General features: G+C 44.6%; 1 protein-coding gene across 6 annotated transcripts in view; it reads left to right on the top strand.

The window, feature by feature from the left end:
* ttc39b (tetratricopeptide repeat domain 39B) overlaps positions 1-24,919 on the top strand; it is a 180,055-nt gene that overhangs the window by 99,557 nt on the left and 55,579 nt on the right. For 5 of the 6 annotated variants that reach the window (XR_013580511.1, XM_078570305.1, XM_078570298.1 and 2 more), the window contains one exon: positions 6,047-6,178. Coding sequence is in view for 5 of the 6 variants with exons in the window: in XM_078570305.1 (XP_078426431.1) it covers positions 6,047-6,178 (132 nt within the window). In the remaining variant the exon portion in view is untranslated. Of the gene's footprint in view, positions 1-6,046; positions 6,179-15,855; positions 15,952-24,919 lie in introns of those variants that run through there. The other variant, XM_078570321.1, reaches the window with a different exon arrangement.

The following is a 24,919-nucleotide window of genomic DNA, read 5'->3' as shown; positions in this document are numbered from 1 at the left end:
CACACTTCTGTGTTAACTTTCACCTGCCATGTGTCTTCCTATTTCACCAGCCTGTCTATGCCCCCCTGGAGTCTTTGTTTTCCAGATTTCTGAGTTTCGTGTAATCTGCAAACTTTGAAATTATGCCCTATATACCCAAATTCAGAACTTTTAATGTTTATGAAGAAGAGCAGTGGTTACAACACCAGTGCTGTGGGGGACACCACAGCACAGTTCTCTCCAATGTGTAAAACATCTGTTCATCATTACTCACTGCTTTCTGTCCCTTTAGCCAATTTTGTATCCATGCAGCCACTGCCCCTTTAATCCAATGTTGTTCAATTTTGGTAACATTTATTATGTGACACTTTGTCAAACAGCTTTTATGAAAGTCAATGTCCACAGCAGCAAACTGCATTACCTTCATCAACCCTCTCTATTACTTCATCAAAGAACGTAATCAAGTTAGTCAAACAATAAGTAACTTTCATTTACTAACGCATGTTTTTCCAAGTGTCAATTAATTTTGTCTTTGACTATTGCTTGTAAACATTTCTACACCACTGCTTTTAGGCTACCTGGCCTGTAGCTTCCAAGTTTATGCTTCTCTCTTTTCTGAACAGGAGCATACAATGAAAAATGCAGGTAAAAAAGGTGCATTAAACTGGAAATAGAACTTGTGGCCCTCCATTGCACCCTTTCCAAAGTCATAATATACCCCACACTGTGGGCTGGATTTTCATTCTTGAGGCCAGTAGCGGGATTCGGCAAGGTTCCCGGCTTGATCCGCCTGCCTCGGGAGAAAGTGCCCGCTAAGGCACTGAGGTGGAGTTGGGGGGGAGCGGCTGCAAGCTGGAGTTGGGCCAGTCAACCTGGGAAGAGGTTTGAAAGCAGCAAATGAACCCTATAGTACTGGGGTGTGTAAAAAAAAAAAAAAAAACTTTTTGAAAGAAAAAAGTAAATTCATTCATAACTTTCTCCTATGTTGAAAAAAAAGTCATTTCATTATACACTATTGGGTTCATTGGTTCTAGACAGTGTATAGTGGGTCAATGGCCATGGAAGTACCATAGCTTGGCACAGGGCATGAGGCTCCATAGGGGTTGGGTGGAAGGGCAGAGCTTGGCAGAGGGGATACGAGGAGGACCATTTGAACTTGCTTTTTAAAAGATCCCCTCATGCAAACGAGGGTTTACAGTTCCACTGAGGTGCCGTGAACCACGACTCTTTTAAAAACCTGGCCCAACTCCATGAAAATTGTGGAGGAGTTGGGGATATCTATCTTCGCAATGGAGCCGGCCAGGTTGGGCGGGCCAGATGCCGGCTTTTGACAGGAACCAATTCTCACCCTTTAAAGGCACTTCCGAAAATCAGAACCTGGGAATAGGGTCAGGAATCCTGCAATCTGGACCCGCCCGCCATTTTTAAAGGGCTCCCAAGTGTGTAGACTTCAAAAATTGGTGTGGGTAGGTGCTGAAACCTATACAATGTGTTATATGTGTGGCTTTGATATATGCCTATGAACTGGTAGGCTGTTCACCATTACATGAATGGGATGCTTTCTCCATTTTAGCTGTGGCTGTCTTATGCGACAATGTAAAGAATTGCTTGCACTCCATTTAGTAGGTACCACATGGAAGAATATTTATCTGCACACTATTGCCTTCATTCTGCTTCCAAAGAAAATTATTTCTGGCAAATCATATGACAGCTTCAATGTCAAACAATGGTTGCCGAATTTCCATTATCTTGGTACTGTTGTGGTTTAAGTGGCAGTGAGGTTTGTGGAAGAGACTGAAGCAGGAGTACTTGCCCTTGTGGTCATCCTCCTTATGCATGAGTTCATCTGACACTCTGCCCCCATCTCTATTCCTATAGTTTGTAATTCCGACTTGTGTTTGAATATTTTTTGTGAAGAAATGGTACATAGGCATATATGTTTGATGCATAAAGGAACTAGAAAAGCATTTTATATCTTTTGAGCATATGAGACACCTTATAGCAAACCAATCCCAGAGACTTCTCCTCTTGTTTGGAGAGTTGTGTATCCTAAGGTATGTGAAGGACAAATGTCATTGAAGAAATGGGGAAGATCATATGATATTTCCAAAAACTGACTTCCTTAATTTGCAGAGCGCACAACTCTCCTCTCCCAGTTTTTTTTATTCATTCATGGGATGTGGGCGTCGCTGGTTAGGCCAGCATTTATTGCCCATCCCTAACTGCCCTTGAGAAGGTGGTGGTGAGCTGTCTCCTTGAACCGCTGCAGCCCATGTGGTGTAGATACACCAACAGGGAGGGAGGGAGTTCCAGGATTTTGACCCAGTGACAGTGAAGGAACGACGATGTATTTCCAAGTCAGGATGGCAAGTGGCTTGGAGGGGAACTTCCAGGTAGTGGTGTTCCCATGTGTCTGCTGCCCTTGTCCTTCTAGATGGTAGTGGTCGTGGGTTTGGAAGGTGCTGTCTAAGGAGCTTTGGTGAGTACATCTTGTAGATGGTATAAACTGCTGCCACTGTGCTTTGGTGGTAGAGGGAGTGAATGTTTGCTAATCAAGTGGGCTGCTTTGTCCTGGATAGTGTCAAGCTTCTTGAGTTTGCTTTAAGTTTTGTTTTGCCTATTGATCATATTACCTTGATCTGTCAAATGGTTTTAGATTAGATTTTAGATTTTGTAAATGTTACTCATAATTTCTGTTTATCATGAAGTCCCTTTGTTTTGCACTTTGGACAGCATTCTAATGGTTTGGTTAGAATTTAGATCCAGCATTGGTTTTACTTTGTCATTAAGCCATGTGCTGCAGTATGACATTTTGTTAGTGCAGTTTATTGCTATCCTATTTGGTAATCCCATTAACTTGAGTTCGATGTAAACTATTTATGTTTTTTAAAATTTATTTTGGAATGGCATAATAGCGCTCATTGTGAGAAGGGAGGCAGCCATGTCTCAATTACAAGCTCAATGGATGCATTTTAACCTGACTCACATGTCAGGAAATTGGCAGAATTGGGTGGAATGCCAGTTTTATACCTTCCCCCGCCACCACCCCCACACCTCCCATTCTTCTCCATTAAGCTCAGAGGAGGGTAAAATCAGATGGGATGAAGTAAAACCAGCAATGTCCACAATCCTATGAGTTTTCCAAGTTTGGTTAAAATTATCCCCAACACTTGTTTAATATTGATAAATTTTGAAACAGCTACATTGCTTTAAACATCAAGAATGATGGCCGAATGAAGAATCCATAAAGGTGAGGGGGGGGGGGGAGACAGAAAAGGACAGTTCAGTGACATACTCGGACATTATCCTTGTTGACTGTCAGTTTTAAATGGAACAAAGTTGCCATGCAACTAGCATAGAGCCAATTGTTGTAGCTGAAAAAATGTAAACATAGAAAATGATTGGGGAAAATAAACAAAGGAAAGGGACATTAGTCGTGACATTAGTCGTCTCAATTTCTCTGCTCCTCTCACCCATTCTAATCTGTCTCTCTCTGAACTTACTGCACTCCGTTCTCTCAGGTCCAACCCCAACATTGTCATCAAACCCGCTGACAAGGGTGGTGCTGTTGTTGTCTGGCGCACTGACCTTTACCTCGCGGAGGCTGAGCGTCAACTCGCAGACACTTCTTCCTACCTCTCCCTGGACCATGACCCCACCACTGAACATCAAGCCATTGTTTCCAGGACTGTCACTGACCTCATCTCCTCTGGAGATCTTCCTCCCACAGCTTCCAACCTGATAGTTGCCCAACCTCGGATGGCCCGCTTCTACCTCCTACCCAAAAATCCACAAACAGAACTGTCCCGGCAGACCGATCATGTCAGCCTGTTCCTGCCCCACGGAACTCATTTTTCGTTACCTTGACTCCCTTCTCTCTCCCCTTGTCCAGTCCCTTCCCACCTACATCCGTGATTCCTCTGACACCTTACGTCACATCAACAATTTCCAGTTCCCTGGCCCCAACCGCCTCCTCTTCACCATGGACGTCCAATCCCTCTACACCTCCATCCCCCACCAGGATGGTCTGAGGGCCCTTAGCTTCTTCCTCGAACAGAGGCCCGAACAATCCCCATCCACCACTACTCTCCTCCGTCTGGCTGAACTTGTTCTCACACTGAACAATTTCTCCTTTAACTCCTCTCACTTCCTCCAAATAAAAGGTGTGGCTATGGGTACCCGCATGGGCCCCAGCTATGCCTGTCTCTTTATGGGGTATGTGGAACGTTCCTTGTTCCAGTCCTACACCGGCCCCCTCCCACAACTCTTTCTCCGGTACATCGATGATTACTTCGGTGCTGCTTCATGCTCTCGTCAGGACCTGGAAAAATTTATTAATTTTGCTTCCAATCTCCACCCCTCCATCATTTTCACATGGTCCATCTCTGACACTTCCCTTCCCTTCCTTGACCTCTCTGTCTCAATTTCTGGTGATAGACTGTCCACCAATATCCATTACAAGCCTACCGACTCCCACAGCTACCTCGACTACAGCTCCTCACACCCCGCTTCCTGTAAGGACTCCATCCCATTCTCTCAGTTCCTTCGCCTCCGTCGCATCTGTTCTGATGACGCTACCTTCAAAAACAGTTCCTCTGACATGTCCTCCTTCTTCCTTAACCGAGGTTTTCCACCCACGGTCGTTGACAGGGCCCTCAACTGTGTCCAGCCCATCTCCCGCGCATCCGCCCTCACGCCTTCTCCTCCCTCCCAGAAACATGATAGGGTCCCCCTTGTCCTCACTTATCACCCCACCAGCCTCCGCATTCAAAGGATCATCCTCTGCCATTTCCGCCAACTCCAGCATGATGCCACCACCAAACACATCTTCCCTTCACCCCCCCGGCAGCATTCCGTAGGGATCGTTCCCTCTGGGACACCCTGGTCCACTCCTCCATCACCCCCTACTCCTCAACCCCCACCTATGGCACCTCCCCATGCCCACGCAGAAGATGTAACACCTGCCCCTTCACTTCCTCTCTCCTCACCGTCCAAGGGCCCAAACACTCCTTTCAAGTGAAGCAGCATTTCACTTGCATTTCCCCTAACTTAGTCTACTGCATTTGTTGCTCCCAATGCGGTCTCCTCTACATTGGAGAGACCAAACGTAAACTGGGCGACCGCTTTGCATAACACCTGCGGTCTGTTCGCAAGAATGACCCAAACCTCCCTGTCGCTTGCCATTTTAACACTCCACCCTGCTCCCTTGCCCACATGTCTGTCCTTGGCTTGCTGCATTGTTCCAGTGAAGCCCAACGCAAACTGGAGGAACAGCACCTCATCTTCCGACTAGGCACTTTACAGCCTTCCGGACTGAATATTAAATTCAACAACTTTAGATCTTGAACTCCCTCCCCCCATCCCCACCCCCTTTCCGTTTCTTCCCCCTCCCTTTTGTTTTTTCCAATAATTTATATAGATTTTTCTTTTCCCACCCATTTCCATTATTTTTAAATCCATAACTGTAATGCCCTGTCAGTCTTTCCACCCCACCCCCACCAGAGCTGTATCTTGAGTGACCTGCCATCCATTCTTAATTAGCACATTAGCACATTCTCTTAGATAATATCACCACCTTTTACATGTCTTTGTTCCTTTGTGACATCTTTTGATTATCTGCTCCTATCACCGCTTGCTTTCCCCTACAACTCCCCCCCCCCCCACCCCCACAACTTCTCTCTCTCCTCCTCCTCCTCCTCCCCCCCCCCCCCCCCCCCCACCACGACCACCACCTTAAGCCAGCTTATATTTCACCCCTCTCCTAACTTTACTCAGTTCTGCTGAAGGGTCATGAGGACTCGAAACGTCAACTCTTCTCCGCCGATGCTGCCAGACCTGCTGAGTTTTTCCAGGTAATTCTGTTTTTGTTTTGGATTTCCAGCATCCGCAGTAGTTTTTTGTTTTTTATAAAGGAAAGGGAGGTTTGCCACAAATGTTGAAGGAAAATGACTCTGTAATTCAACTGTAGTAGGGGCAATATCTACCCAGTATGAACTCCCCTATTTGCCATAGAGCAATGCTCAATTTTCTTTCCCTCCAGGTACGTAACTAGTTGTTTTTAATGCAGGTCCAAAGACAGCATGTACCATGCCCTAGGTTACAGCACTATGCATGCGATGCAAGCGGCCATGACCTTTGAGCAACAGGATATCCTTGCAGCCATTGGAACAATGAAGGAAGCTTTGCAAACCTGCCAGAGGTGAGTTTTGCAGTGACAGTATTGTACCAAATGCTTTGTGATTTGTTTTGGCAAACAACCACTATTACCACAGAAGCCCTCAGTTTGATTGAGCACTACCACAGTTTGTTGCAATTATTAATATGTTCTTTTTGTAACTAATTTTTCTGGTAGGATTTTTGTTACCTTCATGTCTATATCAGAGCACCAGGAAGAATAGTCGTGCATGATGTAGGAGATGGAAGGGTTAATTTCTCCATCTATTCTGCCCCATAGAATTTCTCCTTTAAAACCAGTATTGGTCACGATGAAAATGCTTAACGCTCCAACTGATTGTAAGATTTGCTTTTAGACATTTCTGTGTTTTGTTTTGAAAGTTGAAATGCTCCACGCTGTCTGTTTTGATGGCTTCAAGCTCTTTGTGTTTAAGGTTAGCATGTCAATTAATCTTGTAAAAGCACTAAACTGCCCTATTTGGCTCCATTTTCCAGCCAAGTCTTAATTGAATGTGGATTAAGAACATTAAAAACTTCTTAATTTTTGCAAATTGGCATCAAAGTGCATTAAGTCTGTTAATCTAGCCAAATAGACTGCAGGATATGTTCACTTGCTGAGTAGTTGAACTTAGTGGTCAGTCATTCATGAGAAGTTACAATTTTCTGATTTTGAATGCCTGAGAGTGAAATCATCTGTTCTCTATGGGAAATCAGAATACCATATGTTCCTTACTATCTTCAATTAATTTTATGTGTTAAAAGTGTGTCAGCCTTTCATATAAGTCTATGGACTATAATATTTGTGGTAAGCAAAATGCATACTAATAGAGACTGTGCTATGGAGTTAGTATAATGGACATTGTCATTATGCTATGAAAGGTCAAACAAATCAAAGCAAAAGCACCAATATTACTACCTATACTTGAAAGGGAAACCTGCTAGCATTAAGGCTCCTGTGAATTCGAAATAAGATTACCCTTCTGCTCCCATTTCCTCAAATCAACCAAAAGGGCTAAATTCAGTTTGATACTTTAGACTAGGCACAACTTTCTAAGAGACAGTGAAAGAAAAAAGGTAGCTTTTGCCTGAAAAAGTGGTGAAATGTTCAATGCAAATTTGATCCCTAAATACTGCAAAGTTACGCAGCTAACTAAAATAATTATAAATTTAGTAGTCTCTCATTTTAAGCAAAATGGCCACTACTGGTTAACACTTTTGCTGCCAGAGATTTGTTTCACATCATATCAGTGTGTTTCCAATGTTTTCAAAATTTAGTCAACTGTAGATTTCAACAAATAACGAAATGATGCAGTGTAGCAGGAGGCCATTCGCCCATCATGTCTCTGCCAGCCCTTTGAAAAAACTATAAAATTAGTCCTACTCCCCTACTCTTTTCCCATAATCTTATCATTTTTTCCCCTTCAGGTATTTATCCATTCCTACTTTGAAAGTTATTATTGAATCTGGATCCACCATCCTTTCAGGCAGTGCATTCCCGATCACAACCCATTACGGAAACATTTTTTATTCCCTCATGTCACCTCTGGCTCTTTTGCTAATTACCTTAAACCTGCGTCCTCTGCTTACCAGCCCTTCTGCCAGTGGAAACAGTTTCTCCTTATTTAGTTATCAAAACTCTCTTTGGGCGGAATTTTCCCTTCTGGCGCAGTGCAGTGGTGGGTGGGTTCGCTGCACGTTTCTCCACTGGGCGGCGTGGCAGGAAATCGCACCCGATTTCACGCTCGGAAGCTCATTAATTATGCATCAGTGAGTAGCTCTCCAAATCACATGACGGGCTTGGCAGTGATTCGTCTGCCCCGCCGCTACCTAATGGGCCGAAGGTCTGGGCGCCACATTTAAATGCCACCCGAGCGCGCGTACGTTACTCTCAGCAAGCCGGCTGGTTGTCAGGAAACTTATTGGTATGGCTGCACCGAGGAAAAATGCTGCTCCCAGGTTCAGCAATGACTCCCTTAAGGCCCTTATCCGTGGAGTCCTCCAGCACCAAGATGTCCTCTACCTGAAGGATGGCTCCAGGAGGCCCACCAGCCTCACCTCACTGACCTAGGATGCGGTTTAAGGGAGGTCAGCGCGTTGAGCACCTGTCCGAGAAATGCAGTCTAGTGCAGGAAGAGGCTGAATGATCTCATCTACTCTGCCAGGGTAAGTCGACCTTCAGATCAATCCTATCTCTCGTCTCTTAGTGGCATCGTGCACTCAAAGGCTTACACTGCTCAGGGATCTCGCATTATTAGTGGGGGAGACATCAGCACTGATTGTCTCACGGACTCTTTAACATCACATCTATCATGCTGCAGAAACTCCATCCTCAGCCCTTACTGGGGAGGGCTCAGCACACGCAGCAGGCATGTATGCTTCCCAGCCGTTGCTCCATCCCTTCTCATTGCGCTCCATCCATTTGTCTTCGTGCAGGCCAAGCTCGCCCACAACTGCAGGGCGATATCCCAGATGGAAGGAGGGATGGTAGGCGTCCAGGAGCCTGTCCCACTTTGAGGAGGATGCCATCTAGTTGGTGGGTGAGGACAGAGATCACTTCAGTGGCGAAGGTGAGATCGACCTCTCCCAACAAGCTATTCCTCCAGAGGCTGTCTCCTCACGGTGGAGAGGTTATACACCATACAGCAGACCACCATGAATCTTGACACTTATTCTGCTGGGAACTGCAGGGCCACTCCAGAATGCGGACGGACTGCTCCATCCTTTGCTCTAGTCTGTTGACAGCCTCTCGCAACTCTACCTGATTTTCCACCACCTGTCATGCCATCTCCAGCATGTTAGAGATGGCTGCATGCAGAGGCTCATCATCTGACTCAGAGTCAGTGGGTGCCTCATGTCCAGCAGTCCTCCAAGTGCCAGAGACCTGGGCTGTCACTGTCTCCAGCTGCTGTGGAGATGTGTCAGAGCGGTGTTCCTCAGAATGTGACCCAAGCCTAATCTAGATCCATGACCCATTGGGGTGTGTGGCTCTCCGCTGGTGGAGGGTGCAAGTGAATGCAGTGATGGTTCTTCCCCTGATGCATCTTCAGCATCCTCCTCTGAGGTGGCTTGGGGGCTGGGGTTTATGGTAGCTCTGGTGGTCTGTCTGGGCCTGCTGGTGCCTGTGAGAGAGAAGATAGATTTAGTTCATAAGCAGGCAGAATACAACATTGCAAATCACTCACTGTGATTATCAGGATGTGATTATGAGAAACATTTTAAACAGTGTTCAACTTCATGAGCTCCCTTGGAGACTTTGGTCCAGCAGATCCTGCTGGATTTGCGTTCGGACCTGCAACCCATTGCTATAGGCATTGGTGGGATCCATCAGTGGCTAGGCGAGAGGAATGTCGGGGCACCTTGACCTCCCTCCAGGAGCCCCTTCTCAGGGAGTCAGGCAGCGGCTTTGGGATACCCAGAGGGAGCAGTACCAGCAGCTGGGGACACTTGAGCCATCCAGCCAGGTGACTCAGAGTGATCAGCCGATGCCAATTCCCACACCTCCCGCTTTTCAGGCCAAAGAGGGTTCACCCGCCCCACAGCAGGAGACCCAAAGCAGGCCAGCGTCTTCCAGGTCTTGGCCCTCTGGAGGATGCCCACTAAAATTATCAAAGACAATAGAGCGTAGCAGCTGGCAGGCTGCCTCCACCTCTGCTGCGGATGTTGGGTTGCACCTAGACGTAGCAGTAAGGTTAGAAAAATTAAGAATTTTTGACATCACTTTTGGGTCACGGGTGTTCAGTCACTGTGTATACCTTTGTAAATACAATTCCTGCCCATGAGAATTCTCTGGTCATTTGAAAGTGTTGTGCATGTGCATTTGTGTGCCCTCTTATTGCGAGGGTTAGCCATGCTCCCACTCAGTGATCGCCTTCCTTTGTGAGCCTCACATGTGATGTGTAGTTGAGTCATGATAGTTACTCGACCCTTGCGTTATGTCAGGGAGATGTGTGAAACTCTTTACTGGAAGTGTTTGTAAAATTTATTAGTAGCCTGTAGCTGAATCATCGGGTTGAAGGTACAAGTCCGAATGCTGAACTTGATCTCGATGCCACTAGTTGTAAAGGCCTTCCAGTGCACTGGCATGGTACTAAGGGACAGAAGGAATGTGGCTGTTTCCTGTTGCCTGCAACTTACTCCTCCTGGAATCTTATGGCCAACAATGTGGCACGGGCATGTCTTCCACGTCGTGCTTCTTTGTTGGAATCTTCATGTGGAAGCTGACCCTCATCTTCCTCTTCAGGTTCTTGCCCTTCCTGCTCTTCATCATCCGAGGAGCTCTCAGCCTTCTCCGTGCCTCCCTCTGGCAAGGGATCCCCCCTTTGAAGCTCTAGGTTGTGAAGGGCACAACAGACCACAACTATGCGGGGTATCCCATGTAGGGAGTACTGCAGAGCACCCGCTAAGCATTCAAAGCATTGGAAGCACATCTTCAAGATGCCAATGGTTTGCTCGATGATGGATCGTGTCAACCAATACCCAACTTTGTATCTCTCCTCCAAGGCACTCTAAGGATGATGCACGAGTGTCATGAGCCATCGCTTGAGTGGGTACCCCTTATCTCCAAGCAGCTAGCCCTGTAATCGCTGAGGCCCTTCTTTGGTAGACCCTCAGTCGTGCGAGTTGCCTCCATGGAATGGGTCTGACCTCCTCGTCTTCTGCCTGTTACTGGGGCTCCCCTGGACCATGGACCTCAGGCCAGGTCTCCTCTTGAAGCTGAGCTAGGTGCCAGGCCCTTCTCCTCCTCAATTGAATCACTGCCATCAAGAAGGCAGCATTGAGTGCAGGCTCCATTATCCAATCTTCCTTCTCCCTGTGGACTGATAGATACAACAGATTAATGAACGCTGGGCAAATATTGTAGACCTCCCACGTGCAAACAGAAAGCCAATGTCATGCCCTACAGCTACATCTGCGCTTCTAGTTTTTCACTGATTCAACCTTGCAGCTGAGGCGCGCACACACAGATCTAGGTGATCAAGATGCCAATCCTGATACTTGGCATCTCAAAACTACAGAGGTTAGAAGAGGTTTGGACACATTCATGAAATGTGCCCCTTGCCAAAGGCACTCCGCAATCTCTGATCTTGTCTGCTGACCAATCTCAGTTTGGACTTCAGCAACGACTGTGTCCTTCAGCCTGTTATCCATGCCAATGGAAGAAAGCTCATTACAGGCTTTTATTGATGATCTGGCAGATATGCAGCAGCTGTGCTTCCTTAACACTAGCCTGTATTTTTCGTTCTCACATACCTCTCCGTTAATGCTCAAATGGAGCAACTATATTGTGAAGCTACTGACTCTCGCAATTTCTCTTTAAAGTGCACCAAAAGACAATGGCTCCAATTGCAATTTCTCAAGCAAGTCTTCCTCTTTTCTTTCAACTGTGACTCTCTTTCAATGTTGTAACTCCAAGCAGTTTGAGGGTGCCCCCTGAAAGGGCCCTTTAGTCTAGCTGTGGGCTCCTCTCACACTGCCTCAGACCTCTATCATGCAGGTTCTTTTCCAGTTTTGATTTTAAACTGTGCAATAACTTCTAGGTTTCAAGATGGTGGTACAGTATTTTTATTTTGAGACCAGCTTCGACCCTCCCCCTGTCAGTGTTTGGGTCCCTCCAATCTTCCTGGAACTTTATGATGTTGCAGGTAGAGCCTCCACCGGTTATTCTGCAGCCTCCTCCAGTAACCCTGGATCCCATTATCATTGTTTTGGACATTCCAGCCCTCCTCCCTGAACCCATCACTGTTGATGTCCCCATGTCCCATGTGAATCTCACCCCTCCCTGTCTCGAGGCTGTGTACATGGTCACATACAGAGGAGAGCAGCCCCTCCTCCCTCCACAGGAGAGCTTCATGTACCACCCCCCCTTATTAAGTTTTCCCCATTTACAGGCTGCAAGTGCCACCCCTAACCATGACCATCCTATCTGCAGCCCAGTACCAAGCCCGATAACCCCATCGCCACTGACTGTAAGACAATGAACATGCCCTGCACACCAAGCTGTGTTCTATCCCAATTGAGCACACCGGCTTTGCCTCTCCCCAGAGTGGGACTACAATGTACGTGCCATGCATAAACCTTTAGTATGGCCCGCAAAGCCCCAGGACTGCCTTTAACCTCTCACTCCGACCTCTTGTCCCCAGACCAGGGACTATGACTGTCTTTCAATGAGCTTTCCCATTTCTTTATGACTGATCACAACACAGTCTGTCTTCTCTCCCCACCGCCCCCCCCCCCCCCCCCCAACACACACACACAGAAACCCATTGTATTCCACAGTCTGCATGCAATCCCTCCCATTCCTACAGTTCAATTTCCATCCGCCCCTTCTGTGTCTGTGTTTTTGCCTTCCATGGCAGGCTCCAGCTCCCCCACCCTCAGTCTCCTCTCTGCCTGCCATTTGTCTCCCCCTCTCCAACCCCACCATAGCCCGTTGTCCCCCACGCATCTGTCGTCCTTCCTCTTCACCACCCTGGTCGCAATGCTGGTCTCTGTTTCCGAATGCAGCCCTGCCTGACACCCACAGCCCACAGAGTGTTGTCCTCCCAGAGTATGGAGGCATCTACCATGAGATCAACCCTACATCCCACCAGTGTGGTGTCATACTGGCATTGGTGAGAAACCGGAGCAACACTGTTGCAGGTAGGCTTTGTATGTTGCACTCACCTAGAAGTCACGAGCGAAGTGAGGGTGGACAGCTGTACGCCACTTCTATCTGAATGTGATTTAGCCCGGTCTAATTTCTTGCTGGCATGGCACATAATTAGGAGGGGACTGTGATCCAGTGAGTTTTTAATGAGCATTCATGTTATGGTAATACATGCAAATGTAATTCCCAACATGGATCAGCAGGAAACCCACCCTGCCATTAGCCCACCATGAAAGTGGTGAGGGGAAAATTCAGAATTGATTTCCTGCTGGTGGGATTCCGACTTTTGGTGCCTCTCCGAATTTTCTGCTCCCGCCTGTCACGAAACCCACCGCTAGCGGGACCGGAAAATTCTGTCCTTCAAGTTTTGAACACTCCAATATATCACTGCTTAACTTGTGATGTGGTGGAGGGAGCAATCCAGATCTCAATTGTTATGCAGCTTGGATTTCCCATTGCGAAGCAGCCTCCAATGCATTGCTGGGCTCTTGGCACAGCTGGAGGCTGATGCAATGCCGGGAAACCTGCCTCCATTTATGAAAATAGCTTTTAATCGAGTCTTAAGTGTATTAATAGCCTGCCTGCCTTTGACGAGTGGACAGCCAATCCCACTCACAGCCTACTTCTGGCGAATGTGCCTGCAGGTGGCAACATGTCGGAAAGCTGACCAAACGCCCCTTGATCCGATTTTCCACACGTCCCTCACCTCCAAAGCTGCATCCACATGGCTGGGAAAGGTCAGGTCATTGCTTCTGAAGTATTGTGGCCACTTCTGGGCATCACACTTCAGCTGAGGACATAACCACTGTTAAATAAAGGTTTAGGATAGCTTCCTTGCTTTTGGACGTGCCCCTATTTCCGAAGGCAAGGATCAAATGTGTCCTTTTAGCAGCCTTCTCAACTTGTCGTGCCCCATTCAAAGACTTGTGCATACACCCCCAGGTGTCTCTTAGGCCATTCTGTCCACAGATTATATACAATTTGCTTTATCCTAGACTTTCCCTCAGATTAAATAAATTGTGTAATATTTCAACTTGACCTCCACCAAAGTCAATCTAAATTTTGATTGAGCACCTTTCCAATGCTATATTTTGCTGTTTTGGGTACATGAAAAACAATGTCCAGTCAGTTCATCAATTTGGTTGTGGGTTCTCTGGTGTAAGAATGCAGGACAAATGATCTAGTTGCAGGTTTTCAAAAGGTGCTTAAGCCACAGAAGGATATTTTCTTACTAGTTAGGACAGGAGGCTTATATCAAATATAAAAGAGACGTAGGGCTGGATTTACTGACCCCGGTGGTTGCCCCATCCACAGGCTGGGCGTTTACTGGAGGAGGAATTTGTTGGTCCATGAGGGTGATGAATGAGTGGTGGAGGTGAGTTAGAGAGTATAAGCAGTAACATGCCAATTTTACAGCACAGAAGAAAGCCATTCAGCCGATCATACCTGATGTCTGCTTGCTCTCTTTCCTTTATCTTTTCAAAAGCATAATCTGCTATTCAAATGCTTTTGAAAAGATAAAGGAAAAAAGGGCACGAGACTCCAGTACAGGCATGATGGGCTGAATAGCTTTCTCCTGTGTTGCTTAAGTAACATTGCCTTTATGAGGTTACCATATTTTGGGGCTGTTGTCAAGGTTACTTGCAGTGTTAAGTGCAGATTGTGGCCAACTTGAGAAAATAGTGAAATCAAGGTGTTTAAAGGGAGGTGAGCTTGTTCCTGGCTGTCTTTTGGCTGCCAGTTTCATGCTTACGTTCAGCAGCATTTTGCCTGTGTCATTATTTTCTGTCTCTCCGTCTCCTCTTTGCCTCCACAAAACTGGATCAAATACTGAAAAACGTTTTTTCTCTGTTAATTTTATTTTTGCTTCCCTACTGCACAAGATCAAGGTAAGAACGTTTCAAAATATTTTATTTCTTGACTAATTTGACAGGCTGTTCAGTTCTCCATCCTGAGTCCTCTATCTGAAAACCCTATCAGCTGATTGACGTGCTTCACCTCCCTCCATTTTGTATCTCATGCTCAAGCCCATGTCCAACTCTTCAAAACAATTTTTAAGCATTCATTTGCCTTTTTACAAACAGTTCCCATTGATACCTTGTTCCTCACTCCGGCCTTGACCTTCCAGCGCCTGTCAACTCTCACCCTAGCCTTCTAGTATTCCACTATCAAAACAAGAGTGGGGGGGTGGGGTTGGGAGTGGGGTGGCTAACCTAAAAAATGTGGGGGTTGTGGGATGGGTTTGGGCTGGGCAAGGGGTTGTTAAAGTCTGAGAAACCTGTTTTCTGACCCAAACCCTGGCTGGGATTTTCCAGCCTTGTCGTGGGCGAGGCGTCGCCCCAGCCAGAAGCCCATTGACTTGCGGCGGGACTGGAAGATCACAGTGGCGGAAAATCCCACCCCATATCTCCAACTTGCCCGTTTCTGGCTTTAACTGAGGCTGGAAGGTGAAGAAGGGTCCAGCCTGTTCCAAGGAGGTGGGTTGGAATTTTGAAAGATGATATTCAGGCTGCGAGCCTCTTCACCATTCAGGTTTTCAACTTAAATTGCTATCGGCTCGTTTTGCCAAACATTGGGAAGAACAGCAGTTTCGGCAAGGCAAGGACTTGGCGGATTCAGGAGGTAAGCACCTTGATTCAGGTGCCTGCCAGAGGAAATTTTCCGATCCGGCAACACCAGCCCACACGCCACAAGGCCTCTCATCCAACCTCGCCGCCTCTGACCAGCCCTTGCCCCTCACCATTCTCTCCTCACGCTCCACCACTAGGACCCTGATTTCATCCCCCAAAGGAGATCTCTGACTGTTCTGCCCTGATTCCAACCTCCTGTTACCCCCCTGCCCCCAAACCCCTTGCCTACTTCTGTGGCCATCACCAATTGGCTCTCTGTCCAACTGAAGACCTAGCCTGTCAATCAGGATGTGAGGGAATCTCAAATCCCCCACGACTTCCTGCCTGTCTTGCAAACCAGGTAAGTAAAACCTCTCCCCCATAACTGGACTGTTTTTTTTATTAAAATGGTCGTTATGTTTAGTATTCCTTTTAATTAACAAAAGCACAAGCTGTGTTTGAAGATGGAGAGAGGTGGAGAAAAACATGTAATTTTCTTCCATGAATGGAAGCACAAGCATGTAATGGTGCTAGGAGGAAAAGGTAAAGGAAAGAGTTTATTTGGCCATTGCTCCTTTTGCTTTTAAATGCTCGATTGCTTCTTTGTCCAATTAACTAAGGATGCTCCAAAATTATGCTCTAATGATATAATTAATTATTTTAAAATAACCTTACCCTTGAAGAAAATGTCCAGTGTAATTCTTTGAGAGTTTAGTACTATTTTAGTAAAACCATTGCTGTATGTAAACATTTCTGTCTGGTTGATGTAAGCTTGTATCGTGCAGCGTTAACTATCTTAATATATTCTGTGGGAACAAAGAAGTTTAGGATTCTAAATCTATACGAAAATTTGGAAGAGACAAGATCACTGGTCCTCTTCACATTTCCCAGTATTAATGACCTATGGTGCACTAAATTATGCTAGGGTGGTGGCCAGTTGCTTCACTTATTCTGGAGACAACAGGGATCTCCATTGGGGCTCAAAGTGGGAGGCCCAAATTAATCGAGACTGCATTATATGCTTGACTGCCCATATAATTGAGGCTCAATGCTAGAATTTTAGACAATCCATATACATATTTAGTGGTGTATATTTGAAAATGTGATTTCCTTGCTGTATGTGGTGGATGGCAAAACCAGCTGATAAATACTGCCCAAAGTCTTGATCAGCTGTTCACCCTGCTAACAACTGTTGGAGGCATTTGGAAAGTGGAGATTTGGGGCTGCTTTAACCAGCCTTTAAATCTGTAAGTACTGTATTGAAATACATGAAATGGCCTGCGTGCCTAATATGTTTCAAGCAGTGTATTTATAATTGATGCCTCTGGTGACAAATGATTAGTGCATCTGCCCGACATTGGTGGCTACCTGTGACGAGCATGATCGTTATAAGCAGGGGAGTCTGTAATATGGAGGCTTCCCTGCAACAGTTGCAGATCACTTGAAGGGCTTATAGATGCCTATAGCAAAGGCTCAAGGTAGTATAAAGATGTCACAGTTTCCAACAGCTTCTGTCACACTTGTACAGCTATACTGATCACTTCTTCCAAGATCTGCTTATCCTCTGAAGGAGCAAAGTTCATGAGGTCCCTCAGTGGCCTGATGACACTCAATAGTACGCCAAGGCCAAACGAAAAAGTACCTAAAAGTTACAGTAATGTTGCTTTCTTTTTGGTAAAATTTCTACTGACATTCCATTGTCAATCCTTCATCCAGTATATAAGAACATTACTGGAGGTGCTGGAGTGTACTCAATTGTCAACTTTAAATTATGACCACAATTGCTTAAAGTTTGACCAGATTGCCAGTCTTTCAGGTATTTGCAGGTAATTCTTATGGTGTACATAATGCTTTATAACTTCATGGAGACAATCCTCATCCAAAAGCAGCTCTCGTTTTCACTTGCTTTGTGCAAGTTTGTTTGATTTTGGTTTTGAGTTAGTGAAGCTCTGGCCTTTATTGTCGATCAGATGTGTTGATTTGATTCTCAGACAGATGGTGTACTGAATTTTTAACCTAAGAATGCTTCCAAGTTTCATTTGTGTCAAACTGTTATCCAGTCGTTTTGCCTACTACCAGTAATTTCAAAAGTAGAGCATTGTTTCCCATGCGTGGTATTGACAGTGCCCTAAGTTGCATGTCTCACACAGACCCATTTAGCTCGTTTTGAGAGTTACTCGTTTCCAAGGAAAGGCATTAGTGACTAAACAGCACATAGCCAAGTGAATAGGGAATCCTACACTGTTACCTCCATGCAGGGAAGAAGCACAGGATTATGCTAAGGATCATTGCACATAGTCACAGGGGCTTAACCACGTCTGCTCTAAACAAAACTCAAATGGGAGGAACCTTTGCTAAGATTGGTTTTCAGTATAGCACTCCTACCTGGAATACCTAATCACCTTTGAAATTATAGCGCGCACATCCTACTGAATAATTCAGTTTCTATCAAGCCAATTCGAAGCTTCTAGCTGACTCCACTGCCTTCAGTCCATCCAGTTTGAAACATTGTTGTTATGGTGGCATTAAGTACAGATTGTTTGCCCACCCTTTGGCAAGAAAAATCAAAGCTAGACAGAATAAAAATGAGAAAAAATGCGTAAAGTGGAAATGCTCTCAAGTGTTCTTTATTTCCTCTCAATATTAGTTGCAATGTTGAGCATTCCAAATGTGCAATAAATCAAGCTTGTAGATTGTTATAAAATTCATGTGCATAATTTAATGGTTATTAGGAAACCTTAGTAGCTAAACTAAATGGCAAATGATCTGCTCTGTTATATATCACCGATGTAAACCACCTTTCAAAAGACAATGGGCAGAATTTTCCCCCCGTCTGGGGTGGGGGTGGGGAGAGTTCAAGAGCGGACGCGTAGAGGCGCACCTCCGATCGGCGCCCCTGATTGGGGGCGCGCTGCTATTTTACGTGGGTGGGCCAATTAAGGCCCACCCAGCGTGACGTTCTCAAAGAAGTGCTATGCACTCCCTGTGCGGGCAGGGGGTGGGGGGGGATTCCCTGAGCTGAGAGTGCGCTCTCTCGCGCATGCCCGTAAAAGAGCACACTCATCTCCCTGAGGCTAAGCGCTGCCTCGGAGATCGGCTACACATTAAAAAATATTGAAAAACAAAAAAAAATTCCCTGACATGTCCCCCCCATGTGACACTGTCACATGAGTTGGGACATGTCCATCACTTTCACTTCTATTAAAAATTTATAAACATACATGAAACCTCATCCCGCCTGTGGATGAGGTTTCATGCTTTTTCCAATGCCTGCCAGGGCTCCCGGCCTGCCCGCCAACCTTAAGGTTGGATGGGTAGGTCCACTAATTATGTTAATTACTTTGTCAATGGCCTCAATAGGCCATTGACAGGTCAGCGGGTAAACAGCTGATTCAGCTGAGCCCCTGCCGACCTGAAAATTGAAATGGGACGGGGTGACGTCGGGAGTTCTGCCTGACATCATCCAGTGTCATTTTACGCGTTGGCGAGGGGACCCCACCCCTTGCTCGCCGACCAAGAAATCCTGGCCAATGAGTTTAAAGAATGCCACTATATTTTATGTAATGTAATAGGAAGACAGGCCAAGATATGTAGAGAATAATGATAACAATAGAAATTTCAGCACTAATGTAGGTCATTTGGCAGGTAGTGATTGTATTAGTGTTAGCTCCGCATTGTAGCTGTCTAGTATAATCCAATTTGCCTGCAGTTTCCCCATAGCCTTTTAATATTTTTCCTCTGCAAGTATGCATTCAATTCTGTCTTGAACACAGGATCACTTGGCTTTGCTGGCACCTATGGTAATACATTCTATATCATCATGTCCCTTCACATGAAAAATATTCTCCTAACTTTGCCCTTTTTGGTTTTAGTGCAAACGATAAGTTTATACACCCTGGTTGCCAATTTACCAAGCAATGGAAATAATCCTTCACTATTTACCCCCTTAAAGCACACGAGATCCATCATAACCCTCTGTACTCAATGTTACACTTAGTTTTTCAAGGATCTTTTCTTTAACGATATCATTTTGTCACTGGCCACCATCCTTTCTGTAGACGCAAGCAAAAATTGGAGATTTACTTCAACTGTAGCTGAGCTGATGTTGAGGAACATCTTTTGTGTTTAATGTCTATATGTGTTAGAATTGCAGTGTCTTTTTTCTATCTGCGCTTCTGTTGTTAAGAACTATGTATCTGTACCTTGGATCTTTCTTTTCATCCACGCCATTGAATGGTTTACCATTAAGGTGTCCTCTCCATTCTTTGTTTTTCACTCTCTGCATTGAGCTACATCCTGCATGCCCACTGAACTGTGCCTTCTTGCATCCCTTCTCATGATTTGCTGTGCTCTTTAGTATGGCACCAACAACAAATTTTGATAATTCCTTCATTCCCATCTCCAATTGGAGAGAAAGAGAACATAAGAAATAGGAGCAGGAGTAGACCATTCAGCCCCTCAAGCTTGCCCCGCCATTCAATAAGATCGTGTCTGATTTTCCCCAGGCCTCAACTCCCCTTTCGTGCCAGCTCCTCATAGCCCTCTACTCCCTGATATTTCAAAAATCTATCTACCTCCTCTTTAAATACTTTCATTGACCTAGCCTCCACAACTCTCTGGGGTACAGAATTCCAGACATTCACTATCCTCTGCGAGAAGAAATTCCTTCGGATCTCAGTTTTAAATGAGTGCCCCCTTATTCTGTAACTATGTCCCCTAGTTTGAGATTCCCTCACTAGCGGAAACATCTTCTCAACATCTACCTTCTCAAGCCCCCTCAGAATCTTATACGTTTCAATAGGATCACCCCTTGTTCTTCTAAACTCTAATGAATAAAGGCCTAACCTGCTTAGCCATTCCTGCTAATGTGAACCCCATCATCCCAGGAATCAGCCTAGTGAATCTCTTTTGAACTATCTCAAATGCCAGTTTATCCTTCCTTAAATATGGGGACCAAAACTGTCCACTGTACTCCAGGTGTGGCCTCACCAACACCCTGTACAGTTGTTACAAGACCTCCCTATATTTAAACTCCAACCCTCTATCAATACAGGCCAAAATTCCATTTACCTTCTTAATTACTTGCTGTACCTGCATGCTAACTTTTTGTGTTTCATGCACAAGAACATGCATGTGCTGCACTTTTTTGGAGTCTCTTTCCATTTAAATAATAGTCTGCCTTTTGATTCTTCCTACCAAAGTGCATGACCTCACATTTCCCTACATTAAACTCCATCTGCCAAGTTTTTGCCCACTCACTCAACCTATCTATAATCCCCTTGCAGATTCCTTATGTCTTCTTCACAACATGCCTTCCCACCTATTTTTGTATTGTCAGCAAATTTGGATACATTACACTCTGCTCCATCCTCCAAGTCTTTAATATAGATAGCAAATAATAAAGGCCCTAGCACTGATCCTTGTGGCATTCCACTAGTTATGTCTTTCCAACCTGAAAAAGACCCATTAACCCCGACTCTGTGTCAACCAATCCTCAATCCATGCTAATACATTAGCCCCAATACCGTGAGCTCCTACCTTGTGCAATAACTTTGTATGTAGCACCTTATCGAATTCCTTCTGGAAATCCAAATATACTACATCTACCTATTCCCCTTTATCAACTCTGCTTGTTATTTCCTCAAAGAACTCTAGCAAATTTGTCAAACATGATTTCCCTTTCACAAAACCATGTTGCCTCTGTTTGATTGCGTTAAGCTTTTCTAAATGTCCTGCTATTTCTTCCTTAGTATTGGACTCTAGCATTTTCCCAACAGCAGATGTTAGGCTGACTGGCCTATAGTTTCCTGCTTTTTGTCTCCCTCCCTTCTTGAACAGGGGTGTCACGTTAACAGCTTTCCAATCCGCTGGGACGCTCCCAGAATCCAATGAGTTCTGGAATATTTCAACCAATGCCTCTACTATCTCTGCAGCCACTTCCTTTAAAATTCTTGGATGCAGGCCATCAGGCCCTGGTGACTTGTCTGCCTTTAGTCGTTTTAGTTTGTCAAATACTTTGTTCCTCATGATAGAGACTGTTACAAGACCTTTCCTCCCATTAGCTCCTTCCTTATCTGATATCTTTGGGATGTTTATATGTCCTCCACCATGAAGACAGATGCAAAATATTGGTTTAAGTTATCTTTAATTTCCCTGTTCCCCGTTATCAATTCTCCAGTTGCATCCTCCAAGGGACCTATGCTCACTTTAGCCACCCTTTTTATATACCTGTAGAAGCTCTTGTTGTTTGTTTTTATATTTCTTGCCAATTTACTCTCATAATCAATTTTCTTCCTCCTTTATTAGCTTTTTAGTCATCTGCTGCTGGTTCCTAAATAAATTCCCAATCTTCTGGCCTACCACCAGTTTTCGCTGCTTTGTCTGTCTTAGTTTTTGATTGAATACTCTCCTTGACCACCTTTGTTCACCACGGGTGGTTCATCCTTCTCATCGAGTACTTCTTTTTGACTGGGATAAATTTTTGCTGAACGTTATGAAATATCTGCTTAAATGTCTGCCACTGCTCATCCGCTGACCTTACCCTTAGTCTATTTTCCCAGCCCGCTTTAGACAATTCTTTCTTCATACCTCTGTAATTGCCCACATTTAAGTTGAGGACACTGGTTTGAGACCCAAGCTGCTCACCCTCAAACTGAATTTGAAATTCTACCGTGTTGTGATCGCTACCCCCTAGAGGATCCTTAACTACGAGATCTCTTATCAATCCTACCTCATTACACATTACTAGATCTAAAATAGCCTGTTCCCGGGTAGGTTCTGCAACGTTTTGCTCTAAGAAACAACCCCTGATGCACTCTACAAATTCGTCTCCGCATGTTACCCCTGTCAATCTGATTTGCCCAATCAATGTGCAGATTAAAATCACCCATGACAATTGTAGCACCCTTCTTACACTCCTCCATAATTTCCTGATTTATACTTTTTGTCCTACAGTGAGGCAACTCATCAGGGGCCTATAGACGACTCCCACCCATGACTTCTTCCCCTTGCTATTCCTTATTTCCATCCAAACCAATTCTACATCATGATCTATTGCACCTATATCACTACTCAACACTGCACTGATACCTTCCTTTATTAACAAAGCTACCCCACCTCCTTTTCCATTTTTATCTATTTTTCCGGAAGTTTGAATACCCTTGAACATTGAGTTCCCAGTCTTGGTCACCCTGCAACCACACTTCTATAATAGCTATCAAGTTAAATTCATTTATTTCTATTTGTGCCATCAACTCATCTATCTTGTTACAAATGCTGTGTGCAACCCATTCATGGGCATGCCTCTAGAAAATTTCATAAGTATTCATTTATTCCTGTTATGTTTTCTGTCCTTTGGTCATCCTTCTATCTGTGTCTCTACCTTTAAACCATGGATCTTGATTGTGACATCACATGTCTTCTGTAGGCCTTCATTCAAGCACTTTTTGAATCATAGAACCATAGAACACTACAGCACAGAAAACAGGCCATTTGGCCCTTCTAGTCTGTGCCGAAATATTATTCCGCTAGTCCCATTGACCTGCACCTAGTTCATAACCCTCCAGACCTCTCCCATCCATGTATCTATCCAATTTATTCTTAAAATTTAAGGGTGAGCCCGCATTTACCACGTCAGATTGTAGCTCGTTCCACACTCTCACCACTCTGAGTGAAGAAGTTCCCCCTAATGTTCCCCCTAAACCTTTCCCCTTTCACCCTAAAGCCATGTCCTCTTGTGTTTATCTCTCCTAATCTAAGTGGAAAGAGCCTACTCACATTTACTCTGTCTATCCCCCATATAATTTTGTAAACTTCTATCAAACCTCCCCTCATTCTTCTACGCTCCAAGGAATAAAGTCCTAACCTGTTCAATCTTTCCCTGTAACTCAACTCCTTAAGACTTTTATTATTATATTATGTTATATATATATTATTATATATTAAGAATCCTAAGATACCATCCTGACTTGAACATGTATTGTTGTTTTGTCATTGCTTCTGGGTCAAAATTGCAGAGCTCCCTACTGAATAACATTGTGGGAGGCCATTTGCTATACAGATTGTAGCAGTTCAAGAAGAAGGCCCACTAACTCCATTTCTGGACAACTGGTAATAAATAGTAAATACCAGCCTTGCCAACAATGCCCACATTCTGAGAATGACTGTAAAAAAATGCCATTTCCTTTTTAGTATTCGTATCAGTTAGTGGTTCTTCATTCTTCTCTATTGGTACTCCTGCACTACTCCTTCACTCTTCTCTCTCAAAACTTGTGCAGAGTTCTGAAGTATATCTGTCATCCCTTTATTCTCTTCTACAACATTATCATCTTCATCCTACCTCTTTTATGACATCTTTTTGTTTTCTATGTGCAGAAAAGTTTTTTTATTACACTTAATGTTCTCTGGTAGCCTTTTTAAAAATATACCCATAGCCCTTCTGATCTCTTTTTATTTCCCTGTGTAATTTTCAGCAAGGAATTGCCAGGAAATAGATAAGTGCTGTGCTATATTCATTAGAGGATATTGAACCTACAATAGCAGGGCTATCTGAAAGGTGGAAACCCTTTATTCTGTGTTGGTCTTTCTGATGCATCTTGGCCAATTTTCTTTTGTATAGAAATAATCTTTATTTAGTGCCACCATTATAATATAATTCACAGATCCCTGAAACCTGAACATCCTGGGTTTAGCATTGAAAATCTTAAACTCTTATTGTTGAAAAATGTCAGGCTTTTACAAAGGCGTATAATCTTAAAATTAGAGGCAGGCCGTTCAAGAGTGATGTCAGGAAGCACTTTTTGCAAAGGGTGGAAATTTGGAACTCTTCCCCCAAAAGTCTATGGATGCTGGCTCAATTGAGGCTTTTCAGACAGTGATCTATAGGTGAGGTATCAAGGTTAAATAATGGGTTAAAAGTAGGTGAATGAAGCTGAGGCACAGATCAGCGATGATCTAATTGAATGGCAGAACAGGCTCGGAGCTGATTGGCCTACTCCTGCTCCTATGTTGTACTCAGTGCTTTGGAAAATGCCTATTCCATTTTGAGAACAACACAAAATATTTGCAAGAACAATTGGTGAGAACAATGTCACAGCATCTATCAATCACTTAACTAGAAATTGATCACCAAATTACCTCAATACAGTGGTGCTACCTTGTATAAAGGTGGAGCAGGAGGGACGGATATCAGCAGCAATTTCAGGATTTGGAGCATGAAGAAAGGGTGGTCAAATGCTGAGAGATGCAGGAAAGGAGGAGATATCCCCATATTATACCCAATTCCCCTTATTTACACAGATGATTCCAGTTCACAAAGCTCATTCTGTTGAAATGATTGCTCCTACTCTAATTCAATTACATATAAGACTGCAAAACCCTTGACCTGCCAACTTCCTTTTTGCAAAACCTGCAGGATTTTAAAGCCTGAAATTTGAGCCAGCCAATCCTGACTTCACTTCCCTCCTCTTTGTCTAGTTTAATTTGCTTGTAGACTGTCACAACTTCACTTCAG

The sequence above is a fragment of the Cetorhinus maximus genome, chromosome 2 (genome assembly GCF_964194155.1).
Source record: "Cetorhinus maximus chromosome 2, sCetMax3.hap1.1, whole genome shotgun sequence".
In the NCBI taxonomy this organism is placed as follows: domain Eukaryota; kingdom Metazoa; phylum Chordata; class Chondrichthyes; order Lamniformes; family Cetorhinidae; genus Cetorhinus; species Cetorhinus maximus.
This window is presented reverse-complemented; position numbering and strand designations above follow the sequence as displayed.